The sequence below is a fragment of the Apodemus sylvaticus genome, chromosome 2, assembly GCF_947179515.1.
Source record: "Apodemus sylvaticus chromosome 2, mApoSyl1.1, whole genome shotgun sequence".
In the NCBI taxonomy this organism is placed as follows: Eukaryota; Metazoa; Chordata; class Mammalia; order Rodentia; family Muridae; genus Apodemus; species Apodemus sylvaticus.
Genome location: NC_067473.1, coordinates 323,961 through 336,161, shown reverse-complemented (window position 1 = coordinate 336,161; position 12,201 = coordinate 323,961). Strand labels below are relative to the sequence as shown.

General features: G+C 40.8%; 1 protein-coding gene across 1 annotated transcript; it reads left to right on the top strand.

The window, feature by feature from the left end:
- The first annotated feature begins 910 nt into the window (after positions 1-910).
- Positions 911-10,893, top strand: LOC127678181 (kinesin-like protein KIF11). The gene is made up of 6 exons (XM_052172944.1): positions 911-1,132; positions 2,759-2,846; positions 4,467-4,674; positions 7,390-7,562; positions 9,232-9,588; positions 10,514-10,893. Exons 1-5 carry the CDS (start codon positions 990-992, stop codon positions 9,376-9,378), a joined length of 759 nt encoding a protein of 252 aa, XP_052028904.1. The 5' UTR covers positions 911-989; the 3' UTR covers positions 9,379-9,588; positions 10,514-10,893.
- The last annotated feature ends 1,308 nt before the right edge of the window (positions 10,894-12,201 follow it).

The window sequence follows — 12,201 nt, the reverse complement described above, 5'->3', positions numbered from 1 at the left end:
CAGTTTTCCTGATAGAATCCACATGACTTGAGAGATTCCTAGTTCCTGAGTGAGCCTGACAGCTTCTGCTGGTTTCTAGGTCTGAGAACAAGACTGGGGCCATAACTAGGGTCCTCTCCACAGCTCCCTGCTGCTACAGTTCCTGAGCACATTTGCTAGGAGGTCATGGTGTTGAAGTTCCCAGAGAAATCACTCTTAAATGCAGCCAGGACTTTCTAGCACTTGCACTGTATTTAAGAGCTGGATTAAGCTCACTAGACTCCAGGCCACTTGGATTTTCTTCTTGCATTATAAACCAAATCACGGGTATATTAAATGTTCTAAAATTCTCACACAGAACCTTTTGGTAACCTTGAGCAGGAAATGCTGGGCAGTCTCACCTATACAACGACGGCAGCAAGTGAGCGCTCTTGAGCCAAGTGATTACTGATTATTCCTCTACTGTACTGTTTAAGGTGAATCTTGTAACTGCCTTTCCTTCCCTCCCTCTCTCCCTCCCTCCCTCTCCCTCTATCCCTCTGTCCCTTCTTCCCTGCCTCCCTCCTTTTTCTCTTTCTCTTTCTCTTTTCTTTTCTTTCTTTCTTTCTTTCTTTCTTTCTTCCTTCCTTTCTTTCTTTCTTCTTTTCTTTCTTTCTTTCTTTCTTTCTTTCTTTCTTTCTTTTGTTTGTTCTTTCTTTCTTTCTTTCTTTCTTTTTTTCTTTCTTTCTTTCTTTCTTTTTTTCTTTCAGCATTTACTTTTCTTCCTGTAGTAAATAATCAGTATGGTGCTATCTTTCTGGTTGAAAAAAAATCAGTATTGCCACTAAAAAATAACTTCCATTTTATTATTATAAATACAGCACTGTCAAATTCAGCATTTATAAAATGTAGTATTAACAGATCCATCTGATTTTTCTCATGTTTTCTCCACTAAAACAGAAACATTAAGGGTTTTCATAGTATATGTTTCACAATGATTATAAAACATTGTGGTCTCTATTTAAAAATTCATGTTCCATGCAGCAAGAATGTTGACTGTTTTCATGGACATGATTCTGTTATGTATACCCCAGGGCCAAGTCCAGTCTCATACCTGTGAGAATCTCCTGCACTTAGATGAAGTGACTTCACCTGGGTGGGGCCAGATGGAGAGGTGAGAGGGCAAGGGGGGGGGGTGGCTCACACCTTTAATCCCAGTGCTTGGGAGGCAGAGGTCTCTGTGAGTTCAAGAACAGCCAGGACAGAGCTAAGCAGAGAAACCCTGTCTTGAAAAACAACAAAAAGAATGTAGCTATAAAAATGCACAAAATGTTCAATAGAGAAGCAAATAAATATTTCTTAATATGTTCTAACCAGCAAACATCTTTAAGGCAATACAGTCCCGTTTTTATTCTTTAAAAAAGAAATTCACCCTTTGCTTCTGAGATGCAAAGGCAGGGGCAGCGATCCATGCTTTCAGCTGGAATCAGGCTTCGTCCTGTTGAGTCCTGGCACCCTGAAGGAATGGCCTCCCCACAGGTAGCTTTGTTGTTTCATAGCAGCGCCATTTTAATGTGCCTTTGCTCAGAGCTGAATTGATTAATATAAACATTGGGGAAAGCACAAAGGTTAAGTATGCAAAACAGTTCTCTATCCCTGCATCATACCAGACCTTAGCTAGGCGATTTTTTATGGTTCTCATTGCTGTGGGTGGAGGATATTGTTCCCATCTAGATAGAAGTCAGGGACGAATATTCTAAAGTGAAGAATTGAAGTCAAGTCAGAATATTCTAAAACATGCAGGATACTCCTTAACAAAGGACTGTCTGGCATAAAGCACCTGGACTGCTGAAGCTGAATAATTCTGCCCTAGAGACTCTCACAAGGCCCAGTACAGTGGTACTTGTACACCTGTCTTATATACCTGTGTGTGGGACATCCCTGTAGATTCTGAGGATCGATACTGCCCTATATACCTACTTTGAATCAGTCCCTTAGGTGGTTTTAGTCATTTATCTCACTTATTTTTGTGATGCTTCATGTCTTCAAGTCTTAAGCACTTAGAACATTGGGGGCATTTTTATATTACATACTAAAATCACAGCCACTTAGGTTATATCCAGCCCATCTCTACTTTGTGCTAACTTCCCCACTCTGTCATTTTTCAATTTTCTCAGCATAAAGTTTTATTTTATATGTATTCTATGGTGCTAGGGACCAAATCCAGAGTCTCTTGTGTGTGCTGAAAGGCATCCTGCCACTGAGTTACTTCCTGGCTCCTTGGCATATCAAGTTAGATGTGTACACACATACCTTTTCTCCATAGAGAAAGGTTCTCAGTTTCAGGGTAGAGGTCAAATAAGAAATGTTCCCTTTATAAAACAGGGAGGAGGCTGGAGAGATGGCTTGATTGTTAAGAGTACTGGTTGCTGTTCCAGATGACCCTGGTTCAACTCCCAGCACTGGTATGGTGGCTCACACTGACTAACTCCAGTTGCAGAGGGATGCCCAAGGACACCAGGCATACAAATGGTACACAGACATAAATGTAGGCAAAACACTCACACCTAAACTAAACATAGGTAAGTCTTCCCCCAAAGAGGCTGCATTTGCTTGTTGCTGTTTGGCACTACGTTTATCACTGCTCAGTTATCATCATGAGGGTGAGGAGTGTAGAGGAGTTGTGTAGCCACCATGATTTTGTTCTATTATGTTGTATTATTGTAGTTTGCAATACTAAAATTTTGTAGGATTTAGAACAAAACATTAACTAACTGTTAAATTTGTATTAAACTTTTAGAGCCATGAATGGAAAAGTAACTGTTCAGGAGAAACAAATGGTTGAGGTGGATGAAAAGATCAGTGTTCTTGAGGAGGAGCTCAGTAAGGTAGGCATTGTGGGTGACATGCAAGGTCACTTGAAAAGGAACTGCTCAAAGAAGTTTAGCATGCATAGGGACTTTTGTTCTTTCATTTTTTTTAAAGAATTTTTTTGATTCTTACATTCAAGGTAAGTTGTATTTTATATTTTTACCTTTGTTAGTAATGAAAATCCTTCTATTTTGACGCTTAATGCATTTAAAAGAAATCACAGTCAGGCATTGGCTTAATGACTGAGTTATATTTTTGAGAAATGTGTTATAGGTGATTTCATTATTGTGTAAACACTATAGAGTTTACTTGTACAAACTTTCAAAACCTGCTACAATCCTAGAATTCATGGTATACTTAGCTTTTATTTTGAGACAATTCTCATGTAATTTAGGCTAGTATCAAACACATGCCTTCAGTTCCCTAGGAGGCAGAAGCAGATGGATATTTATGAGTTAGAGGCCAGCCATGTGGTCGGTTCCAGGCTTCCTGGGCAACACAGAAAGACACTGTCTCAAAAGAGCAACAAAACTTACTGTGTAGCCAAGGATGGCCTTGAACTTCTCATCTCGACCTGGATTCCAGCAGCACTTTATGCAGAGCCTAGGGGTGGGACCTAGGGCTTTGCTTATGCTAGGTAAGCACTCTGTCAGTTGAACGTTCCCCCAGTTCCTTTTCAAGGTAAGGATTGTACACATTGGAGCTATGGGACACTTAGACAGCAGCCAGGCTGTTCCTGTGCCACCCTCCTGGTGCACTTTTACTATGGCCGTCCATGGAAGTCCTGGGGGACCCTGAAGAGCTAATACCACTGCTAGACCTGTTACATGTTTGAATAGCTTTATAGGAGCAGACCAGATACCATTGAAAATGTTCTGATCAGTATGACAAACTATTATAATTTTTACATTTGAATAATTTCTCTTCCCAGTATTATTAACTAGCCAAGTATTTCACCAACCAGAGCATTTTTTTCTGATTCTTAAAGAATTGCTTAATGCATTACATGTAGGCTAGTAAGAACACACTTGACCAGTGTAAATCTGACCTGCAAATCAAGACACAGGAACTTGAAACCACTCAGAAACATTTGCAAGAAACAAAATTACAACTTGTTAAAAAGGAGTATGTCTCCTCAGCCTTGGAAAGAACTGAGAAGAAGCTTCATGATAAGGCCAGCAAGGTTTGTCCTCTGTCTGTACTGAGAACACTGAAGAGTAGGTAGAGGTGTCCTTGCTTAAATTTTGATTATAAGATTTTTATCTATTCCAAATGTTTTGTCCATTTATAAAACAATATTTTATTATTTGACCCTTTTTAAAAAACTGGAATGAAAGTACTACATATTTTAAGGTATTTTTTGAGGAGACTGTAAAACAAAAGAAAAACCATTTATGAACAAATATAACTACTAGAATAAATTTGCAAAGTCAGTTTTCTTTGCACAGATGGTTGACTGGGAGAGGGGTTTGGTGGTGACTAAGCCTTCCTGGGCACCTGGACACATTAGCACAAGATTAACTTCTGATACGGTGAATTTCATCTTGTGTCTAGTTCTTATCAGGGAGGGGTCCTTATGGAGCACAAGCACACCGATCTCACTGTTGTTATCTTCTTTGTTGTTTTCTAACATGCAGTTGTTTGGCACAGTTAAAGAATCCACCAGGGATGTGTCTGGTCTACATTCTAAGGTGGGCCGGAAGCGAGCCATCAATGAGCACCACGCTGCAGCTCAGGAGAGCTTTGGCAACACCCTCAGCAGCCTGTTTAATAATATGGAAGAGCTGATCAAGGATGGCGGTGCCAAACAAAAGGCCATGCTAGACTCGCATAGGACACTGTTGAGTAAGTCCGATCATTTCTGCGGCTGGGCATTGTGTGTGTATATGCATGTGTACATGCATGTGGAGGCCAGAGAATAGCCGTACATGTTTTTAGTTGGGGACCATCTACTCTTTTTTTTAAATGAGTTATTTTACTTTTGGGTTCATTGTTGTTGCTTTGTGGTTTGAGACAGGGCATCTCTGTATAACTCTAGTTGTCCTGAAAGTGGCTCTGTAGACCAGGCTGACTTCAAACTCACAGAGATCCATCTGTCTTTGTCTCTGCCTCCTGACTGCTGGAATGAAGAGCATATGCTGCCACTGCCAGACAAACTATTTTATTTTTAGTTACATGTATATGTGTATGTCTGCATGGGTTTGTGTATGTGAGTGCATGTACCCATGGATGCTATAGGTGTTGGATTCCCTCAGTGGGAACACCACCACCTGATATGGGTGCTGGGATCAGACTCACCTCTGTGAGTGCTCTTAACCAGCTTCCTATCTCTAGCCCTCCGCCTTAAATCTGTTAGACAAGATTTCATTGGCTAACTAGAGTAGGTTGGCTGACTTAGTGAGACCCAAGCTAGCTCACTTGTTCCCTCTTAATGCTCTCTCCTCTCTCAAACTTCTCTCCTTTCCCCTCCCTCTCACCTTCTCCCCAATCTCTCCCTCTACTTCCCTTCCCCACCGCTAGTCCAACTGGTCTCTAAGGATCCTTCTGTCTCTGCTTCTTAAGTACTAAGATTACAAGAAGAGTATCACTAAACCCAGCTTTTCTGGTCTTTGTTTTGTTTTGAGGCTGGCGTCAAAGTTGGTATGATGTGCAAAGAAGGATCTTGAAGGTCTAATCCTCCTGTCTCTCCCCCTTGAATACTGTGATTATAGGCTGTCAAACCTGGTTCTATGTGATAGCAGAGGTGGGACCCAGGGCTTTGTGAATATTAAGTGCCCTGGTGTACTGGCTGGTTTTGTGTATCAACTTGACACAGGCTGGAGTTATCACAGAGAAAGGTGCTTCAGTTGGGGAAGGGCCTCCATGAGATCCAACTGTGAAGCATTTTCTCAATTAGTGATCAAGAGGGAGGGCCTATTGTGGGTGGTGCCATCCCTGGGCTGGTAGTCTTGGGTTCTATAAGAAAACAGGCTGAGCAAGCTAGGGGAAGCAAGCCAGGAAGAAACATCCCTCCATGGCCTCTGCATCAGCTCCTGCTTCCTGACCTGCTTGAGTTCCAGTCCTGACTTCCTTTAGTGAAGAACCACAGCGTGGAAGTGTAAGCTGAATAAACCCTTTCCTCCCCAACTTGCTTCTCGGTCATGATATTTGTACAGGAATAGAAACCCTGACTAAGGTACCTGGCAACTGAGCTAGGTTCCTGGCCCATTCTAGTCTTCCTGTATGTGTTTCATATATGTCAATTTCACAGTTTTAATTTTTTAATTTTTAATTTTTCTCATTATCTGTCTATCTGTCCATCTTGAGATGGAACATAGTCTCACTAAGTTGACTAGTTTGAATTTAAAGCCACTGTGTAGCACAAACTGGCTTTTAATTTGTGATCCTCCTGGCTCAACTTGAGAGCTGAGGTTTACAGGTATGAACCTACATGTCTCAAACAACTAATACTATTGTAAACAAACAAAAACCCAACAACTCAGGTGATAGTGTCACTAGAACCTGTCCCATTGAACTTGTCAGCTGTTTAGGCAAGAGATTAATGTTTTTGCTTTCTTTGCAATACATTTTACAGATTGTAGCTTTTTAGACTTTCCTATAAAATAAGATTTATCAAGTTATCACTAGAAATAAATTTCCCTTTATAACTGAGATATTAATTTCTTCTAGGTATTACTACTTAATTTCTTGGTTACCTTCCTAAAAATAAAAAAAAAATGTTTCAATTTGGAAATTTTGGCTGGAGAGAGTAATTTAATTCCTCAGCACTCACCTGGTAACTCACAACTATAATTCCAGTTCCAGGGGATCTATCACCTCTTCTTGCATCTTTGATAGCACAAATGAACATACACACAAAATAAAGAAGTATTTTTTTTATTTTGTGCAAGTGTATACGTGTGTATATGGTGTGTGTGTGTACAGTGTGCACTATAACATGTGGAGGTTAAGGGACAGTTCCTTTTCTCTCCTTGTAGATCCCAGGGATTCAACGTGGTCATTAAACTTGGTGGCCAGTATTAACCCAATACTCTCTGTAAAAATTTCCTTTGTAGGCGGGCGGTGGTGGTGCACGCCTTTAATCCCAGCACTTGGGAGGCAGAGGCAGGTGAATTTCTGAGTTGGAGGCCAGCCAGGGCTATACAGAGAAATCCTGTCTTGAGGGGAAAAAAAAGTGTGTTTCACAATAATTAGATGGAGCTCTCGTTTTAATGAACTCCTGTCTAGATGCTAATTTTAGAATATTCTGCTTCTTAAATCTGGTGGCTCACACCTCATATTTTAGCACTTGGGAAGCTGAAGCTTGGTTGACTGGAGTTAAGATCATCTCAAATGAAGAATCTAAGGTATACTTAAAGATGATATGCTTTTTAATATGCAAGGGCTTATAGAACATTCATATTTAAATTTTTTCTTGATTATGTAGTAAGAATTCTTTAATGCAGTTATTGCAAATTCTACAATAAAGATTGATTTTGACTTATTGAAAGTGGTCTCAACTCTATTTAAATACATTTATGCCAAAGTTCATCTCTCCTTTCTTTTTTTCTTTTTTTGTAGGTAACCTGATGTCTTCCAGTGTCTCTGCACTAGACACCATGACCATGACAGCACTTGGATCTCTCATATCCATTCCAGGAAATGTGTTGGCTCACGTCTCTCAGATCTCTGATATGATATTGGAAGAGCAGTCATTAGCAGCACAGAGTAAAAGTGTGCTACAGGGATTTATTGTTAGTAAATCTCTTAATGTTTTACAGTGACGGTCATCAGAATTAGTATGAACTGCTCTTCCAGCTAGAGTGTCTCTAGATGCAGAGAGGGGACTTTAGTTTTAGTCTCCCCCTCCCCCTCAAAGAAAGACTGGTTTCCAAGAGGATATGACTGAACTTTGAAACTGTTTTCACTCATTTGGTGTAGCTGAGAGTTTTCATAGTCCATTGTTGTTCACATGTTGAAATTTCAGGAATTGTGATAGATGGAAACAGGCTGGGTGGTGGCAGCACACACCTTTTTGAGTTTTTTGAGAAAAGAAAGATGGAGGCAAAGGATCAGGAGTTCAAAGCCATCCTTGGTTTTTAATGAATTTAAAGTTACCTGACCTGTCACAAACAAGAGTACCAGTTCTTAGTGAGACTTCTGGTCACTAAAAAGTTCTCGTGATTCCCAGCATCCACATGGCAGCTCACAACCAGCTGCAACTCCACTAGAGGATCTGATGTCATCTTCTAGCCTCGGAAGGCACTGTATGCATATAGTACACAGACAAAACACTCCTACACACAAGAATAAAAATTGTTAGGGATTATAAATCTCAAAAAGAAGCAAAGATTCTATATAAAGGAAATAAGCAATATGACCAAGAACTTCTCAGGCAATACAATACAGACTACAGATAAATCGGACTGGTGACTTGTCACAGCAGACAGGGGTTGTCTGTTGCCAAGCCTGACATATGGTCCCTGGAAGCCAGACAATCAAAGAGAGCTGACTCTAAGTTGCTCTCTAACTCAGGTTGCCCTGGAACTCATTAGTCCAGGCTGGTTTCGATCTCAGTATAATCATCCTGCTGTTGCCTCTTGGGTTTCACGCATGAACTACAGTGCTTGGCTCCAAAGTCTATGTTTTTTTTTTTCTTGTTTCTTTTTTAATGTTTATGTGGAGGTGGGAGGGTATGTACAAGTGAGTGTGGGTACCTGTGGAGTCCAGAAGCCAATCTTGGATTCCCTGGACCTGGACCCACGTGAGAGTGCTGGGAACTGAATTCTGGGCCTCTACAAAAGTAGCACAGGCTCTTAGCCACCGAGCCATCCTTCCAGCCCCCTAAGACCTACTCTTAATGATTTTTTTGGCTTAGATTTTTTGATCATTAACCTAAGTTTAAAATTCATTATGTTAAGATGTACGTGTAGATTTTGTTGTTTTAATTATGCTGGGGATTGAACTGGAGTGCTGGATTCTCAACACTTCACTCTTATTTTTCTCTTTTGAACTCTCCATTAGATTGTTAAAACTTGACTAAAAATGCAGGCATCATGGTTCATGCCTGTGCTCCTGAGTGTGGAGGCAGGAGGGAAAGCAGGTCAAGAGCATCCTCAGCTACAGTGAGTCTCAGGTCAGCCCGTGCTCTAAGATACACAAACCTCAGCACATATTTACACAAGAGATATAAACACAAAAGAGAAAGCTTAGCATTTACCATACACTCAGTGAACATTGCTTAGTTACTGGAGTCGGACTAATAACAGGCAGAATATAAACTAGGTATGCACTTGTATCTCTGTGGGTTACAAAGAACGTCAGTTCAGAATTTTGAATCTGTGTTTGTAAATATTTGAGATATATCAGCCAAGATAATGCAAATGAACACATTTTTAAGGAAGTATTTGTTTTGAAAACCAGGATGAACTTGTGACCAATCTTTTCACTTCCGTGAAGATCATCATAGCCCCTGGTGTGGTCTCCATCTTGAACATAAATAGGCAACTACAGCATATTTTCAGGGCTTCATCTGCAGTGGCTGAAAAGGTACATGTTTTATCTTCTTAATACCTCAGATTTGATAGGTTATTTTTAAAAACTAATTTTTTTCCCTCAAAGGTAGAAGATCAAAAAAGAGAAATAGACAGTTTTCTCAGAATATTGTGTAATAATTTACATGAACTCCAAGAAAATACAGTTTCTTCCTTGATTGAATCACAAAAGCTCTGTGGAAACCTAACCAAAGACCTGAAGACAATAAAGGAAACCCATTCACAGGTATCTCTTAACTGCCATTTCTAATACTTAATGGATTCAATAACCTATCTCACAAAGCCTGAGGTCACCACAGTTGCCTTTGTTTCTGATGATAATTTGTGTAAAATAATTGAGAATACTTATTTTGGAGGGGATCTTTTGTTTTAGAGACAGGATTTCTTTGGGTAGTCTTGGCTGTCCTGGAACTCTGTGTAGAGGAGGCTAGCCTCATAATGCAGGGAGATCCACCTGCCTCTGCATCTGAGATTCGCCACCACCACCTGGCTCGAAAATACTTATTTAGGTGCTTTACCGCATCAGGAGAAACAAAATGGTCCTTTCCTCCTAGCAAGATGAACAGGATGGAAAGAATGTCTGTAGAGGAAGGCTGCGCCAGCATTTAAAGAGAGAGGGCTGCAGGGTCGTCCCCCTCCCCTGACCTACAAGTTACTGTCTGTGGACTAAGCTCTGGCTCCTCTCACCTCGACCTCCTGCTCTCTGATTACCAGTGTGATCAGTGCTGCAGCTCCAGCGCCATTCCTCTTAGGGCCTTAGTAATAACACACACAGCTGCAGCTTGGGTTATTCAAGCTAAGGCTATAGGATGGGACCTTTTCTCCAAAAAATAAAGCAAAAGAACTTTTTGGTAATTCTTTACTCTTTTTTAAAAGTCCTAAAATGTTCTTTCAATGTTCTTTTCCAGGCTTTCCTCTGTGTGTGAGAGGAGAAGTTAAAAAAGTTTTGTCAAGAATTTATATAGATAGTTCAGCTGAATGTAGAGTTGCATTTGTAATCCCAGCACTCAGTAGCCGAGGCAGGAAGACAAAGCAAGTTGGTGGCCAATGTGAGCTACATACGGAGTCCATGACTGTGTCACCATTCATATACAGAAGACAAACATTTAAATAGTATCATTTGAATCTTTCTCTTCTCATGTTTCTTACAGGAACTTTGCCAGTTAAGCAGTAGGTGGGCAGAGAGATTCTGTGCTTTGGAGAAGAAGTATAAAAACATCTAGAAACCACTGAACAGTATTCAAGAGATTACAGAGCAGTAAGAAAATCTTAACTTCTTTCAAAATCTTCTGTAAGCCTGGAAAGATATTCAAAAGGAAGAAAGACTTCAGACAGTACAAACAATTCTGGCTTGCTTATAAGTAAATTTGTGACTTTTTGTGTGTGTGTGTGTATATATATATATATATATATGAATGAATATATCCTTTTGTGTCCACCCTGATTTGTTTTTTTTCAGTACATGATATATTCTAAATGCAAGTAGAAAGTTCTTATTACTAAGTGATTGTCTTTACTCAGCAACATTTTATTTCAATACTATATTGGATTTTCACATGCATCTCTCAAAGAAAACTGTACAATGCATTCATTATACATGGAATAAAAGTGTTTCAACATAGATGCAACACAAAGTAAACTGCCACACCAACTCCAGTGCCGTCTATGTGACGTGACATTCGTCATCACCGCAGACAGGAGATACGTGTCCTTCGGGGCTATGCTCCAAGGTGGCCTCTGGCAAAGTGCCCACCCCTGGCCTCAAAAAGGGCCTTAATGTTCTCCAAAGGCAATGTGCTTCCTGGGTTATGGGTTCTGCACTGTGTCTTTCTTCGCATTATTCTTATTTCTTTATAAAGCAGGATCACAGGCAACAGCTGGTTAGTTGATAAAGGAGGATTTGATGTTCTGGTGGAAGGAAAAGAGGATTTGTCAATTATGCCTCCTGTTTCCAGTCCTGAACTCAGTGAACTCATGATGAACCTTAATGAAAGAAGGTTTTGGAACGTTTCTCATCAGCCCCCCCTCTTTACTACTAGCCTTAGCAAAAGTAATGTGAAAAGAAAAGGAGACATTAGGGGATGTTATGAATAGGTTGCAACAGGAAGAGCACAGTATGGGAAAATACAGGACTACTGATGAGCCATTGCCTTATACAGGTGCTTATGATAAAGAAGGTAACAGATGGGTAAAAATGTTGAAGGACAGAGGTTCTATAGTATTTCTTAAATTTTATGGATAGATTAGCTACAGCCAGACCACCCTGGTATTTGTTGTCCAAGGCAGTACAGAGAGCTCTTGTAGAGAAAGTGTCCTCATTCCTAAGACATTCTGAATGTTGGTGGCAGTATGTAGGAATGTGTAGAAGGCTTACAGCATACAAATTGGCCTGAAGGCCCAGGTTCCCCTATTGATTAATAACAACACTTCAATGAATAACCACAAGTTAGATTTGAAAGCCACTGTCTGAGATTCATGACCATCGTCTGCTTTTGACCATGGTTAACAGGGCAAGAGTTCCTGTGGGCACCATGCCATGTCTGAAGGGGGCATAAAAAGAGAGAAAGGGGTTTAGGGAATGTGGCACTGCGGTGTGGGGGAAAGGGGTGCCTTGGTGGGCCCATGCACAAGCACCTCTTGCCCACGCAGAGAGAGAGAGAGAGAGAGAGAGAGAGAGAGAGAGAGAGTAGAGAAGTGGAGGCCAGCCATGACCACGTGGAGAGAGGGGGGAGGGGAGGAGAGCCCAGGAGGGGCAGAGAGGTGAGAGTGCCAAGAGGCAAGAGCAATGAGAGAGAGAGAAAGGAGGGGCAAGCATCCCCTTTTATAGTGGGCCAGGTCT